The sequence below is a fragment of the Miniopterus schreibersii genome (genome assembly GCF_964146895.1).
Source record: "Miniopterus schreibersii genome assembly, chromosome: 2".
In the NCBI taxonomy this organism is placed as follows: Eukaryota; Metazoa; Chordata; class Mammalia; order Chiroptera; family Miniopteridae; genus Miniopterus; species Miniopterus schreibersii.
Window position 1 is genome coordinate 140,190,957 of NC_138102.1, and position 16,073 is coordinate 140,207,029.

At 51.7% G+C, this 16,073-nt stretch overlaps 1 protein-coding gene across 3 annotated transcripts; it reads left to right on the plus strand.

Annotated features, from left to right (window-relative positions):
- The first annotated feature begins 519 nt into the window (after window positions 1-519).
- Window positions 520-15,823, plus strand: MAP3K12 (mitogen-activated protein kinase kinase kinase 12). Of its 3 annotated transcripts, XM_081128584.1 has the most exons (14): window positions 520-773; window positions 9,429-9,908; window positions 10,244-10,427; window positions 10,830-11,021; window positions 11,286-11,444; window positions 11,603-11,761; window positions 12,333-12,441; window positions 12,606-12,715; window positions 12,845-12,961; window positions 13,092-13,229; window positions 13,430-14,054; window positions 14,240-14,310; window positions 14,400-14,673; window positions 15,089-15,823. In XM_081128584.1, exons 2-14 carry the CDS (start codon window positions 9,464-9,466, stop codon window positions 15,185-15,187), a joined length of 2,682 nt encoding a protein of 893 aa, XP_080984710.1. In that variant the 5' UTR covers window positions 520-773; window positions 9,429-9,463; the 3' UTR covers window positions 15,188-15,823. The 3 variants fall into 3 exon arrangements, with proteins under 3 accessions (XP_080984710.1, XP_080984709.1, XP_080984711.1); XM_081128583.1 differs by having other exon boundaries at window positions 693-773; window positions 12,606-12,961; XM_081128585.1 differs by lacking the exon at window positions 11,603-11,761 and having other exon boundaries at window positions 693-773.
- Window positions 15,824-16,073: the final 250 nt, after the last annotated feature.

Below are 16,073 nucleotides of genomic sequence, written 5' to 3' on the forward strand. Positions count from 1 at the left end.
CTTGCAGAGAAAGAGATCACGAAAAATATCTGATTCTAACGAGTGTTCTGAGAGTGGGTCAGGGAAGAGATATGACTTGCTCTGAGCCTGCGGTGGAGGTCCAGAGGAATCTTGAAATAATGAGGGGTCATCCAGGAACATGGAAGGGGGAGGGCATTGAGCTGAGTGGGTTCCCATTGGGTGGAACTGGAGTGGTGACAATTAGGGGAAGGAAAGCTGGCAAAATTGGTATGACAGGGGGAACAACGCTAGCGCGCGGGGGGTGGGGTGAAGTGGGATGGTTTCCCATATGAGGGGCTACTGCCTCGGGATATAGGGGGGAGTTTATAAGACCGGTCTTAGGGGGCTCCTACGGAATCAGCATAAGGCCCGTGATGGGACTGCCAGCAGGAAGGTGAGGGGCCCAGACGGGCCGGGGACAAGCCTGGAGTGCGCCGGATGGCAGCTGCAGGCTCCTTTAAGAGGCCGGCGGCTCCAGCGTAGCATCCCTCGCTCAGGGCGTGTCCGTCCCGGGGGGCCAAGGGCGGGGGCCTGGGAAGGAGCGGGAGTTCAAGCGGAGTGGGGACGGGGCTAGGGGTTGGGGGGTGGGGGGAAAAATCGGGGGCTGACACCCGTGCACCGCACGAGCATCTCCTGTGACGGCGCCCCGGGTCCAGTCGAGGGCAGCGGGGGGAGGAGAGAAGGAGGAGGAGAAGGAGGAGGAGGCGGGAGCAGCATCCGGAGCCGAGCTGCAGCAGCGCCGCCTTTTGTGCTGCGGCCGCGGAGCCCCCGAGGTGAGAGCCGGGCCGAGTTGAGGGGGTTGGGGGGCAGGGATGGGTCCGGGTCCTGGGATCCGGGTGGTGAGGGAGGGTCGGGATGCAGATGTGGCTGCGTGGGGGAGGGTGCAGCGGGGATGCTGAGGATGTGGGGATGGAGGAACTGTGGACCTGGACCCGACGCCTGTGGGGATGGAAAGGAGAGGAACGGAGCAGAGGGAGGCTGCGGCCCAGTTTAGAGATGAAGAGCCTCAAGAACTGAAAAGGACTGTATGGGGTGCGGGTGGGGGTGGGAGGATGATTGGGGAACAGACTTAAGGACAGCGGGCAAGAGACCATCCTCCTCTCCTCCCACTCATCCTCAAGAAGGGGAGGAGGGAAAGAGGAGGAGGAGTTTTCGCCCCTAAGAGGAAAGGAAAGGGAGGACGGACAAGGCCTGGTGTGCCTACCCACCCCCACCCCCACACAGATACACACTTAGCAGGCTGCACCTGAGGATTATAGGCAACGAGCACCTGTTCCTGGATGCCCAGGCAATGGTCCCCCTCCCCTTCTACTGAAACCCCTAATCCCCTCCAGCTGTGGCATTCACCTCCATCCAGCTGTTGCATCCTCCCCTCCCCCATTCATACATATGTAGCTTTCTCCCTCTCTCTCCATCTCCCCTGGCTTCCCTAACCCATTTCCCCAGCCCAGGCCTTTCATGAACCTTCTCTGTTTTCCCCACACACTCCTCAAAACTCCTTGGCTTAAAAATACATAAGAATCCTTTCCACAGAGTTGAGACTCTGGATAACCATGGCTGAGGGGAGGGAAGAGAAGGGGTCAGAAGCTTTAATAGATAATGGAAGGAAATAGTGAGGTGTCCCTTAGAATTTAGGGAGTAGTCCTGCCTTTTAGCTCCAATCCTTGTTCCCTTTGGGAGCGGAGTGGGTGAGTGGTCCTCCACCAGGAGAAAGTACCCATGAGGTCTCTCCCCCACCCACAGTTCTCTCAAGCCAGTTATTGCATCTCTCTAAACAACATGCAGTTCCCTTCCAGCCTTCAAGATGAAGCCCATAGCTCTGGGAAGGCAAGCAGTAAGGATTCAGGAAGGAAAGCACCCAAGTGTGCCCTGGGCCTTCCTATGCAGACACTAAAGTTCCTCTGAGTTTGTGGGGCCTACTCTCTTCTATCTCACACTTAAGGGTGGTGAAAGCAGCTTTCCTCTCAAGCCTGCCACTCACCTACTCACTCACATTGGAGACTGAGGCGATGCTGGGAAGATCCACCTCCTGCGCACATGAAAATGCACAACTAAATATCCATCCCCTAATTAAACCCAGTTATGGGCCCAGGAGGCAAGAAGTTTTAGTAAGGAAGTGGCTCAGGAATTTCTGGGTGTCCTTACAGCTGAAGATGGCAGAACCCCTCTAAAAACCAACTGCTGTTTCCCAGTCCTTCCCCAGGAAGTGGAGATGATGATGTGGTAGTCCGGCTTTGCCAGGAAGAAAGTCCTAAATTCTAGTACCCTCCACCCAGGACTCACCTAATGGGAAAATGGCTCAGTGTGCAGTCCTGTGTCTCCCCTGCCTAGGCTGGAGAGAAAGAAGGGATTAGGGATCAACCCCTTCAGAAGTCCTTCCTGGGGCCAAGGAGCAAAGTGTGAAGATGATGGCGGCAGGAAACACAGGGAACTCATGAGGGGTTGGCCAGAGACTGGTCTGTCCGCTTCACTTGCTCCCAGAAGGACTAGGGTCATGTGTGTGTTAGGGGAAGGTGATGAGGAGGCAGGGACTCTTGCAGAAGAGACCAAAGATCATCCAGGATAAAGAGCCCTCGTCCTTTGCTTTCTTTTTAACTTGCTTTTCTTTTTCTCCCCTCCTGTTTGTCCATGTCCCTTGTCCCTTTCCACCTGTACCTTCCTTACTGCTTCTTGCTTTGCCAAGGAGGAAAAGGAAAAGAAGGGATGGGAATCACATGTATAAAACCCCTACTAGTGCTTGTCAGACACTTTCCACATGGCTAATGCTTATAGGGGGTTTGTTGGTGCCAGGTACTGGGCCAAGAATTTTATTTGGATTATCTCAGTAATGCTCATAACAAGACTAAGAGTTAGGTAGTGTTATCATCTCTATTTTAGGAATGAGGAAACTAAAACAAGTAATCTGTTCAAAGTGAAAAAGTATGTGGCTAGGGCTTAGTATCTTTCTGAACCAGAGCCTGTGTTCTTACCCACCATATTATATACTGCATACCACTGTGTGACATAGGTACCACCATCCCCACTTAGAGATGAAGGAACCAAGGTTTGTTAAGAAGTCTCATATTCCAGGTTGCCCAAATGGTCAGGAGCAGAGACAGGATGTCAACCAGTCCTCCCTGATTCTCAGGTCATCCACTCTCCCTCTATAGCACACTGTCTCAAGCTAGGTGACAGAAATGGGTAGACACACTGTAATTTTTATCTCTTTTTCAATTTAAAATAGGTTTTTAAATTTCTTATTATAAAGCAATTTAAAGTCATTTCTGAAATATTAGAAAATACAGATAAGCCACAAGAAGAAAAACACCCACAATTCCACCTACCTAGAGTATGGTACACTTTGGTATCTATCCTTCAAGTTCTTTTAAAATGCACTTTCAGCTATTTGTTAAAATATGCTGAACTTCTTCCAGGTTCTCCTGAGCCCTGAGCAGGACAGACCCTTTCTGAGCCCTATGGCCCATCATATCTTGCTCCTACCCTCTCTTTCCCCTCAGACTTTAAAAGGCAGGGCTGAGGGGTGATCTTGGACTATGTTGGCCAGGGTGGGGTGCAGAGAAAATTAGGCCTTGCCCCTTAGAACAGAGGGGGGAGGATGGCAGGATTTGCAGAGGAAGGACAAAGGATCTGGTAGAGGAATGATGGGACTCAACACAACACTGCCATTGTGACCTGGTCCATCTGGAACCTGAAATTGAGATTTGTCTTGGGGAAGTAGAAGGTTGGAGACCAAGTCTTCCTTTTTCTGCGAGAAAGACATGGCCTTCCAGACTCTACAAAGACAGACTTGGTGTCCAGCCAACCAGGAAGGCAAGCCAGGAGCCAGGGACTGCGTTCAGGGCATTCCTTACATCGTCTTACTTAACCCTCCTCCCCCATGAGGTAGAGTTGGGAGCCTTGGAGGGGTTGCATTTCTTAATTTGTGGCAAAACTGAGTTTCTAGTTCTGATCTGTCCAAATCCAAGGCTGGTTCTTTTTTTCCTAAACAGTACATCCTCCCACTCCCCCAGCACCTTCACTCCTACCCTGCTGGAAGATGTGGCCGCTAGGAGTCTTGGTGTTTGACCTGTATGAAGCTGAGGGCCTGGGTTTAGGGGCGATCTCCAGTTTTCCCCAGGTTCTCAGAAGGCATTTCCCCTCATGAGGGCACTGAGAAAAGCTGTATTTTTCATCTGAGAAGAACCCTGGGGCCAGGACATGGATTCTGTAAGACACAAAACAAAAACAAGCTGCAGCCAAATGGCCAGAAGGGGTCAGTCCTTCATCCTCTAAGGATCTCAAAGCCTGCAGAGGTGAAACTAGCATTCCAAAGTCTTGGGTCTCCTTTCCTCATGAAGGCTTTCCTTCCCACCCCCACTCAAGAGAGAAGGGGAATCTTCCTCCTTTTCCTGAGTGCCAAGTGAAGTCCAGAACAAGTGGCTAGTGCTCAGTGTGAATTCCCAAGATTTAGACAGAAGGCTTGGCCCCTCAACTGAGCCTCCAAGACAGCCAGACAAGCAGCTTGGCATTGAGATTCTGCTGTTAAAACAGGAGGCTAGAAAGAATTCAAAAGTTTCCCTTGCCACAGGCCTCCAGCATCTTATGCTGGAGAACCTAGGAGAAATTAAAGGGGGAGGAGGGTATTCCATGCCCCCCCCACACTGCTCCCGCTCCACTTCTACAGCCTCCTGAAGGAGGGGTACTCTGGGAACCAGCACCAAAGCAGAGAATCTGGTAGCTGAAACGGAATTAGGGCCTCCCAGGGTGTTCAAAGAGCCTCTTACCCCGAAGATGTATAGCTTAGGGACCACTTTGTCCCCTCACCCAGTCTGGAGCAGAGCTCTGCACAGTAAGCACTTGATAAATATGGTGGACAGAATGACAGAGATTACCCACCTGCTCCTGCCCCTCCCCAGTGCTCTGCATAATTGATGGCTGGGGAGACAATATCCCTCCCCCAGGGTGACCGAATGTCTGGGCCAGGGGCTCCTAGCCATATCCCTCCAAAGCCCTGGCTCCAAGGCCCAGCTGGGGGGCAGTGGAGCACAGCTGGCAGGTCAGAGTGAAAGGAAACGTGTGTGTGTGTTGGGAGAGAGAAATCTCCAGTTTACTACAGCTCCCTTGGGCCTCAACTCCCCCCCCCCCTTCAGGTCAATCTGGAAGAGTTGTCATTAGCCTAAGAACAGGGTAAGTGTGGATTGAGCCTGGCTAGATTCCCTTCCTTTCCCTTGGTCCCATCTTTTTCTTCAGCTGCTCCCACTGCTCTAAAAGACAAACAGGTGAGATGGCTCCTCTCCCTCTCTCCCCAGCTGCTGGCCCTGGATACCAGAGGGCCCTCTGGGGAAGCCTGGTGAACTGGAGAGAGGCTGGGTAGCATGTCACCCTTTCTATGCCTGAACCTCTTAGTTGCCAAACACCAGATGAAGGCTGAAAACAGGCTCAGCTTCTAAACAAAACGAATTGGGAAGGGCACAGATTATCGTGTTATTCAGTCCCTTTTCCTCTCCTTTTTTTCAGTGCCCTCTCTGCTTTTCAAAATCAGTTTTTCAATCCATCCTTCTCAGGTTTCTCTCCTGGGCTTCACGCTGTTTCGGTCGCTGTATCTCTCAGCTTGTTCCTTCCCCTCTGGCTGTGCTTGTCGGCCTGTATTTATTCTCCCTATCTCCCGAGTTCCTGCTTTTTCTGTTACACTGAACCTCACTGCCAACCTAAGTCCGCTCTCCAGCATCAGTCCCTCTCCCTCCACTTGCGCCGGGCCAGAGATCTGCATGAGGGGTCGAAGGAGATATGGGCGGGAGGGGAGCGCGGAGGCGGCGGAGGCTGGGACGGTGGTCCCCTCTGCCGCCACCGCAGCCATCACGGCCACCAGCACGTGGGCCAGCCCAGATCGGGGGCGGGGTCAAGGCACAGCCCCACCCCCGACCGTCGCTGCTCACGTGACACTGGGCTAATCTTGTCCCGGTGACTTCACGCGCGGTCTCCGGCCCAGTCGTCATGGTTACGCCGCAGCGCGCAGCTCTTTCCTCAACCCGCTGTATCCCCGCCCCTTCCCCACCCGGACTCCGTCCTCCCGCCGCCGGGCCCCCCCCCCAGCCCCGCGCCACGTGATGGCCCGGAAGGAGGTCGGGAAGGGGGAGGGGGTGCTGGGCCTGTAACCCCTTCCTCTCCACCTCGAAGGACCCTCACTTGGGCTTCTAGCAGGCCAGCTAGTGGCCCTGGCTCCTCCTTGAGCGCCGGTCCCGTCGTCCCGCCGCCCGCCTTGCTGGCCTGCCCGGGGAGCTCCCGAGGGCCACGCGTGTGTTCTCAGGGGTCCGGAAGGGAAGCCCTGTTTGAAGGGCGCTGGCGACAGCCCTCCGGTCCTCCAGAGAAATTCTGCGCTGTATTGGCACGTTACACTTGGCCTGTGTTTGTCATTTGCATTATAGTGTACATCTAACCTCTTGAAGCCTCTGGTATCTCGTGGGATATGTTGGCGATTAGGAGGCTGGACCTGACTGTGAATTCAGCTTTCTGAGCCTCATTTTCTCAGCATATAAAGGGACCAATGATAATATTTACTGGGTGGTTCTGAGGAATGAAGGAGCTAGTACGTAGGTAGTGTAGTTACGGTCCTTAAGACGTTCCTCTAGGGTGAATAGAGAGAGCAGTGGCCCCATCTTACTAAGCACCTGCCTGCACACCAGGTGCTGTTTGAAGCCCTGGGATCCTAAATGCGAAATCATAGCTCTCAAAAGGAGTCAGGCACCCTATCACACTGTGCGTCCAGGGTAAAGGGAGCCATGATAGGAAGCACAGGGGCTGTACCAGAGCAGCAGGGACAGGGAGGAAGACTTCCAGGATGAGGGGAGATTGGAGGGCAAAAGATTCGGTTTAAGAGCACACCTGAGGACCGAGCTCGAGTTTCTCCCTAGCTAAGGCTTCCTGAGCAGGTTATTTAATAATACCTGTGCCAAATGAGCAAAGGATGCCTACCTTAGAGTTTTGAGCATAAAATGAGCTAATGTACCTATAACAGAGGCTAACATACATAGTAAGGCATAAGAGTTAACCATTCTCAACTCAATTCCGTGTGGCCTCAGTGGGAAATGAAGCTGGGAAGGGGCTACAGCTCAGAGGTGAGGCAGCTGGACCAAAGGCAATGGAGCTACTAAAGGGCTTGAAGCAGAAGAGGGGGTGCTAGCCAACTTGTAGTTTAGACAGATCATTCTAACCCTGACTAGGTGGCCCGGTTAGTTGGAGCATTGACCCATACACCAAAAAAGGTTGTGGGTTTGATTCCTGGTCAAGACATATACCTGGGTTACAGGCTCAATTCTCCATCGGGGTGCATATGGACGGCAACCGATTGATGTTTCTCTCTCCCTCCCTCCCTCCCTCCCTCTCTCTCTCTCTCTCTCTCTCTTTCAAATCAATAAACATCCTCAGGTGAGGATTAAAAAAAAATTGTTCTAGCCCGGCCAGGCGTGGCTCAGCAGTTGAGCATCAACCTAGGATCTAGGAGATTGGGGTTCGATTCCTGGTCAGGGCACATGCCCGGGTTGCAGGCCAGGCAGCCAATCAATGACTCTCTCATCATTGATGTTTTTATCTCTCTCTCTCCCTCCTTTCCTCTCTCTGAAATCAATAAAGATATGTTTATTAAATAAATAAATAAATAAATAAATAATTGTTCTAAAGGCTGGTGGAGAGTGGAGAATGGAGTGGGGGACTTTGGAAGAACTTGGAAACCATTTAAGAGGCAGTTGTCCTGGGTGAGGTGACATAGCTAAAGACCTGAATTAACCCTTTGCAGTCGTATTAAATTTGGACATGGGTGTCGTACTGGTCGGAATTAAGAGCTTTCAGAGAAATTATGAACTGATACATGAATGGAGTTAAGATTCGTACGGTTCCTTGCTGTGCTGGCTGAGAGCAGACATACGACCGGAATGGTAAAAAAGCTTCGGTGGCTGAAAGTAGACAAACGACCGCAAAGGGTTAAGATAGTAAAGTGGGACTAGGAAAGAGAGAATAGAATGGCATTGGATCAGAGCTTTTCAAACATGCCAGGCATCCAGTGAGCCCTTTCTATGTGTAGATTCCTGACACCCCTCTCCTGATGTGATTTGGAGGTTCTGATGCAGGGGCTTGAGGAACAATGAACAATTAGAGGACTCCTGTCCTCAGGAATCCTCACATCTCAGGATTTAGTAACTGACTATATGTGGAAGGGGGTGGGAGATTAGAATGACCTGTGTCAAGCTCTGGACAAGTTTGGTATAAAGTGCAGAATTGGTTGTGCCTGAATGATAGCTATTTTACCCTTTGTACAGTTGGAGAAACTGAGGCTCAAATACAGTTTGCCTGAGGTCACACAGCCAGTAAGTGGCAGAAGCAAGGCTAGGACTCAGATTTCTTAATGGCTGCTTTTTAAATAGCATCCAGCTATGAATTGGGACAAATCTTCGTCATCTGGAAAGCTGGGTCTTGGTTTGGGGATCTGGGGATGGGGCAATAGAGAAAGAGGAGACGGGGTCTTCTCTAACTGAACCCTGGGGAAGGAGCTAGACTGATGGGGTGGGGCTAAGCAGGAAGAAGCAGTAGGCTTCAGCTTGTCCTGACACAGCTTCTGCATTCCCATTGAATGGTTCTGCCTTGTTCCCCAATTATGCTGGGGAGATAGTGGAGCTGATTGGTTACAGCTTTCACTCACCTTGAAGAGGCCCAGGTGTGTACCTCTGAGCATCCTCATGGGAGACCAGATGTGAACCCTGAGTGTGCCTCAGGATGACTCTCACCTGAGTTTAGTGTTCCTGCTACTGCCTCAGCTGTATCATGTGTAAGAACATAAGTGTGAGGCCCAGGTGCATCACCTGTATGCAGGAGGCCCAGGAATGTCACCTGAGAGTGCTTACTTAAGGGGCACTGAGTGTTATTACCACGACACCTGTGTGTGCTTCAGTGCAAGGGAGCCCTAGGTGTGTTACTTTTGGGTGCCTAAGGTTGAGACTCAAAGTAAAAGGTGTATATTAGAGACCCTTATATGATGTGTGTGTGCACGTGAGCCTCAAGTGAAAGAAATACGTGCTCCTGAGACAAATTACAGTAATCTTACAGGGAGAAGGAACTAGTCTGTTAACATACTTGAATTTGAGATATATTTTGCCAGTATGTACCTGAGCAGGGCTGTTACCTGTGTCTACCTGAGAATGATAATCAGGTATATTACCTGTATACCTGAGTGTCATTCTCAGACTTATGTTACTAGTAGAGTTTGGTGGAAGCCTGTGCATCAGGTTTCCTAAGATGGGTCCCAGGTGAAGCTTGCAGAGGGATGGGTACCTGTGAGGCTCAGGTATTATTTCCAGTAGGGAGCCCAGCTCCCCAACCTGTGCCTCTGCCTCTAGGGTGAGCACTCTGAACTGGTATACTTGTGGCTTTGACCATTTCTCCCTCCTTTGTTCCCACAGGGCCTACTGTTCAGCACCACACTGGGGCTAAGGCCATGGCCTGCCTCCATGAGACCCGCACACCCTCCCCTTCCTTTGGAGGTTTTGTGTCCACCTTAAGCGAGGCGTCCATGCGTAAGCTGGACCCAGACACTTCTGACTGCACCCCTGAGAAAGACCTGACGCCTACCCAATGTGTACTTCGAGACGTAGTGCCACTGGGTGGGCAGGGCGGGGGTGGGCCCAGCCCCTCCCCAGGTGGAGAGCCACCTCCTGAGCCTTTTGCCAACAGTGTCCTGCAGCTACATGAGCAGGATGCAGGGGTCCCCGGGGGAGCCACTGGGTCCCCTGAGAGTCGGGTGCCCAGAGTTCGAGCTGATGAGGTGCGGCTGCAGTGCCAGAGTGGCAGTGGCTTCCTGGAAGGCCTTTTTGGCTGTCTGCGGCCTGTGTGGACCATGATCGGCAAAGCCTACTCAACGGAGCACAAGCAGCAGCAGGAAGGTAGGCTTTGTCCTCTGTCTTCTGCAGGCCCTCTGTGTTTCCCTGAGCCCAAGATCTGTTGGACATCCCCATCTGAGTCACCTGATGACCCTCTCTCCTGAGAGCCTGGCCCAAGCTCCTTATCCATTCATTAGCTACAGGCTTCCCAGCTTCTTCTTAGGCCACCCATTCATTGCCTTCCCTGTTCCCTAGTCTTCTTGACCTATTTTGGCTACTTTTCTGCCTCACCCTCGAGTCATTTCAGCCAACCCAATCCTCTCCCTTGTGCCTGACCATCACAAGGCCCTGAGTGTGGTTCTCTGTGAGCCTTGTGGCACTGTGCCTCCTGTCCACAGACCTTTGGGAGGTACCCTTTGAGGAAATCCTGGACCTGCAGTGGGTGGGCTCAGGGGCCCAGGGTGCTGTCTTCCTGGGGCGTTTCCATGGGGAGGAGGTGGCTGTGAAGAAGGTGCGGGACCTGAAGGAGACTGACATCAAGCACCTGCGAAAGCTGAAGCACCCCAACATCATCACTTTCAAGTAAGGTTCAGGGTAGGGTGGTTGGCAATACTATGCTGAGGGCAGGGTCCTACTTGGGCAGCAGGGATCTACCCCTTTTTATTTTTATATATATATATTTTATCCTCCCCCAAGAATATGTTTTTACTGGTTTGAGAGAAACATCAATGTGAGAGAGAAACATTGATCGGTTGCCTCCTGGACATGCCCCGACCAGGGATTGAGCCTGTAACCTGGGTATGTGCCCCTACCAGGAATCAAAACCTGACACCCTTTGGTGCACAGGATGATGCTCCAACCACTGAGCCACACTGGACAGGGCTACCCTACCCTTCTAAAAGGAAACACCCAAAGGCATGGGTGGGAATGGGATTCTAGGTATGAATACTGGGCTGGCTTCATACTACCATGTTTGGCCCCCAGGGGTGTGTGCACCCAGGCTCCCTGCTATTGCATCCTTATGGAGTTCTGCGCCCAGGGCCAGCTGTATGAGGTACTGCGAGCTGGCCGCCCTGTCACCCCCTCCTTGCTGGTTGACTGGTCCATGGGCATCGCTGGTGGCATGAACTACCTGCACCTGCACAAGATTATCCATAGAGACCTCAAGTCCCCCAAGTGAGTAAGCAAGCAAGGAGACAGATTGCATGGTCTCCTGTAGGTAACCCCAGCCAAATGTGTGGCCATCTCCCTGCTTCCGGACCCTGTCCTAAGTCCATGTGGCCATCTCAGAACAATCCCCCCCCCCCCCAGTGACAGTTCTATCTCAGGAGGGCTGTGGTAAGCCCTCGCCTCTGGGTGTCCCAAATGGTTTAAGAGTTGCTGCAGCTAGATGAGGTGTGTGGAGGGGCCTGGACCCCAGCTGACTACATTCTTTATCAGCATGCTAATCACGTATGACGACGTGGTGAAGATCTCGGATTTTGGCACTTCCAAGGAGTTGAGTGACAAGAGCACCAAGATGTCCTTTGCAGGAACAGTAGCCTGGATGGCCCCTGAAGTGATTCGTAATGAGCCTGTGTCTGAGAAGGTCGACATCTGGTGAGGGCCAGGCTGAGGACTGAGAATAGAAAGTGGCCAGCATAAGAAGGGTGGGAGGGAGGAGGGCTTCCAGTGTCTGAGTACAAGTGAGATGCATCTGTAGCAAGCAGGTCCTCTGGAGGGATCACCTCCCAAGTGACATCCCCTCGTATCCCCAGGTCCTTTGGTGTGGTGCTATGGGAACTACTGACTGGTGAGATCCCCTACAAAGATGTAGATTCCTCAGCCATTATCTGGGGTGTGGGAAGCAACAGTCTCCATCTGCCTGTGCCCTCCAGCTGCCCAGACGGCTTCAAAATCCTGCTTCGCCAGTGCTGGTAAGAGTGGCCTGGCAAAGCTGGGAAGCTAAGGGGTATTGTTGGTTAGCCAGCACGCAGAACCCAGGCATCCAGAGCCAGAATCCTGAACAGGGAAAAGGGGACAGAGTTCCCAGATATGGCTCTTGTAGACCCCAACATTCAGAATGAATCCAGGGAACAATGTAGAAATGAGAGGTGGAGGATTGACCAGTAATCTGCAGGGGTGCATTAGATTCAAATACAGGCTTTCTGTGACCTTGGGCAAGCACTATGATCCTTAGAACACAGGAGGGAAGAGCCCTGGACCCTTGTTTGGAACCTACACCCCAAAGGCAGGCTGAACATTTCCCAAAGTGTTTCTTTTAATGGAGTCGTTTGGAAAAAGGTTTTGTTTTGGCAGGCAAGTTGAAAAATAAGAGTTAACTTTGATATGCTAACAGATTATAACATTTCTTAGAGATAGTTGACCAAGAAATTCTTTTGTCAGAGTACATTCTAGGATTGAATTCTCCAGAACACAGAAAGGATGCCATAGTTCCTTCCTGGTTGTCCCTCAAATTCCTCTCTCCCCCTACCTCTTTCCCTCCAGGAACAGCAAACCACGAAATCGTCCATCATTCCGACAGATCCTGCTACATCTCGACATCGCCTCCGCAGATGTCCTTTCCACACCCCAGGAGACATACTTTAAATCCCAGGTGTGCTGTGGGTAGGAAATTGAACACCTCAGCTCCCTCTCTTTGAGGGGAGGCTGGGAAGAATGGTTGATTGGGATGGAATAGAAAAGCTTTTGGAGGGCTGAGACCCAATGTTGATCATGCCCCACTCCCATGTTCCTCACCTCTCGTCTCTCCACCCTCAGGCAGAGTGGCGTGAAGAGGTAAAGCTGCACTTTGAAAAAATTAAGTCAGAAGGGACCTGTCTGCATCGCCTAGAAGAGGAGCTGGTGATGCGGAGGAGGGAGGAGCTCAGGTGTGTGCCTATGTTTGGAAAGGTGATTTTCAGGAACAGCAGCGACTGTGGACCAGTTCCCAGAGACTGGGATAAATTATGGCACCAAATGAACCCAGCTCACCTTGGGGACCCTTCTGCCCATTTCAGACATGCCTTGGACATCAGGGAACACTATGAACGGAAGCTGGAGAGAGCCAATAACCTGTACATGGAACTTAATGCCCTTATGTTGCAGCTGGAGCTCAAGGAGCGGGAGCTCCTCAGGTAATCTAACCATATGGCCCTTATGCACCCCTCAATCCCATATTCATGGAGCTGCGCCTGACTCAGATCCTACTGAGCCTGGGTCCCCCTTCCTGGTCATATGTCCAACTGAAGTGGTGTCTGTCTTTAGGAGGGAACAAGCTTTAGAGCGGAGGTGCCCAGGTCTGCTGAAATCACACCCTTCCCGAGGCCTCCTACATGGGAACACAATGGAGAAGCTCATCAAGAAGAGGAATGTTCCACAGAAGCTGTCACCCCATAGCAAAAGGTGAGACCAGAGTTAAGTGCTGAGATTCAAAATTGGCAAGAGGAATGGATGCAGAAGCAGGGGTACGGAATCAAGGATGCCAGGAAGACTGGTACTGTATTTAGATGGGGAGAGATGTGCTTTTTGTACTCCCCAAGGTTAGGGAGTGCTTTCAGTTGATAAATGTTAATCTCAAACTTGTCCTTTCCCTCTCCCACCAGGCCAGATATCCTCAAGACTGAGTCTTTGCTACCAAAACTAGATGCAGCCCTGAGTGGGGTGGGTCTTCCTGGGTGTCCTAAGGGTCCCCCCTCACCAGGAAGGAATCGCCGTGGCAAGACCCGTCATCGCAAAGCCAGCGCCAAGGGCAGCTGTGGGGACCTGCCTGGGCTTCGTGCAGCTGTGCCACCCCATGAACCTGGGGGACCAGGAAGCCCAGGGGTGCTAGGAGGGGGACCCTCTGCCTGGGAGGCCTGCCCTCCAGCCCTCCGTGGGCTCCATCATGACCTCCTGCTACGAAAGATGTCCTCTTCATCCCCAGATCTGCTGTCAGCAGCACTTGGAGCCCGGGGCCGGGGAGCCACAGGGGGAGTTGGGGACCCTGGCTCACCACCTCCAGCCAGGGGTGACACCCCCCCAAGTGAGGGCTCAGCACCTGGATCCACCAGCCCAGATTCACCTGGGGGAGCCAAAGGGGAGCCACCTCCACCAGTAGGGCCTGGTGATGGTGTGGGGCTGCTGGGAACTGGAAGGGAAGGGACGGCGGGACGGGGAGGAAGCCGGGCTGGGTCCCAGCACTTGACCCCAGCTGCACTGCTGTACAGGGCTGCTGTCACCAGAAGTCAGGTAAAGTATGAGACGGTTTTTGAGTCACTCCCCCTCCCCCCCAGGTCCATGTCCATTAACTCATCTCCCACATCAAGCTCTTGATCTTAAGCCATTCCCTACTTAATGCTTTTTAATTATGTTCCCTTTCCCTGGGCCCATTACCTCTTCCTACTTTTGACCAGGTCTATTCCTCTCTCCTGCAGAAACGTGGGATATCATCAGAGGAAGAGGAAGGAGAGGTAGACAGTGAAGTAGAGCTGACATCAAGCCAGAGGTGAGTAATGGAGTACAAGTAATGGCATTCTATTGCTTCCTGGGCTGCAAGGAGTGCAGTCAGGCTGTAGCCATCTCTCCGACACATAGGTGGCCTCAGGGCCTGAACATGCGCCAGTCACTATCTACCTTCAGCTCAGAGAATCCATCAGATGGGGAGGAAGGCACAGCTAGTGAGCCATCCCCCAGCGGCACACCTGACGTTGGCAGTACCAACACTGATGAGCGGCCAGATGAGCGGTCTGATGACATGTGCTCCCAGGGATCAGAAATCCCAATGGACCAACCTCCTTCAGAGGTAGTTTCTGGCCCTGAACCCAGCTCCTTGCCCATCCAGCACCAGGACATTCTCAGGGGGAAGCAGGTGAGTAACAACAGCCAGGTTATTAGACAGGGAAAGGTATCTGGTCATTTGAGAGCTACTGGGTAGATAGGTTCAGAGGCCAGGACATAGGTATTTAGCATTCAAGTCACTCCATTATCTGAGCCTTTTCCCACCAATACGAGAGCAAACGTGTGTGGAACATGAGGCCTACAGTATGGAAAGTTAGTGTAGTAGGTTTGCTTACATAGTAGCTAGAAATTGCAGCCAGGGGGAATCCTGAAATTAGGAGTATCATGCCTTGGAAAATGGTCTGAGCAACACAATCTGGAGGCAGTAAAATCAGTAAGTTGCTGGCTAGTGAAACAAAGATTTCAGTGAAGGATCCTGAAGGAATTAATCTATGACGCCAAGAGATGCTAAGCCTCACACTTCATTGCATATCTACTCTTTACAGGGCCCTCCCAATTCTGAGGACTCAGACTGTGACAGCACTGAACTGGACAACTCCAACAGTGGTGAAGCCTTGCAGCCCCCAGCTTCCCTCCCTCCATGAAAGCCACTCTTATTCCTGTACATAGAAATATTTATATAAATAATATATATGCGCCACATAATCAACAGAGAAAGATGGGGCTATCCTAGCCTTAAGTCAGGCTCAAGGGAGACTGACCAATTCACCTGATAAAACTCTAGGGACACTGGCAGCTGTGGATATGAAGAACAAGGACTGCCCTAGAGCTGTGGGTAAGGGCAAACTGGCCCCTCCCTGCTTCACCCGGTTATGTTCAAGAAGCAGTCTGGCAGAAGAAAAGCCAGACTTGCCTCCTATGATCCTCTATACCCTTTCCTCCCAAACACCAGGGAGAAGGAAAGGAAGCCAGTTAACTGCACTTTTTTGTTTTCCGTTTACTGTTTACATATTTTGCACTTGGGAGGAGGGAGGCTAAGGCTGGGTCCTCCCTTCTGAGATTTCTCAGGTGCAACGTAACTAATTTCTTTGTCCCTCCTTTTCTCTACCCAAGCCCTGGCTTAGGGTCTAGGGGGAGGTTAGAAGATTGTGATAGCATGTGATGGCTCAGGCTGAAGAACTGGGGTGTTAAGTCCCTGCTTTTATCTTGGTGCCTGATTGGGTGCAGACTGTCCTATTGTAATCCCTGTGAAAAACCTTGAAATATAACCACTCCATGCAGGCCCAGCTGTTGAGGGTTTTCTTGGTGAACGAATGAGGTAGCACACATGGTTAAATAGGAGGCTTGGGCTCCAGAAATTATCTGAGGACTGTGGACAAGTTACTTCCTCCTTTTATGCTTTTCTCTCCAAATGAACATCACTTAAAGCTCTAACCTTCTAAACTTGTCTACATAAATATTTGGAAGCAGGTAAAACTCACTCTGAAGGACTTTAGTAGGAGGACACAAGATCTTAAAATGGAGAAGAGG

Bases quoted from the DNA above. Each gene is read 5' to 3' on its own strand.
- MAP3K12 (XM_081128583.1), top strand. From the start codon at position 9,464: ATGGCCTGCCTCCATGAGACCCGCACACCCTCCCCTTCCTTTGGAGGT. The intron at 12,962-13,091 runs GTAATCTAACCA...GTCTGTCTTTAG, and splicing joins AAGGAGCGGGAGCTCCTCAG to GAGGGAACAAGCTTTAGAGC. The intron at 14,674-15,088 runs GTGAGTAACAAC...TACTCTTTACAG, and splicing joins ACATTCTCAGGGGGAAGCAG to GGCCCTCCCAATTCTGAGGA.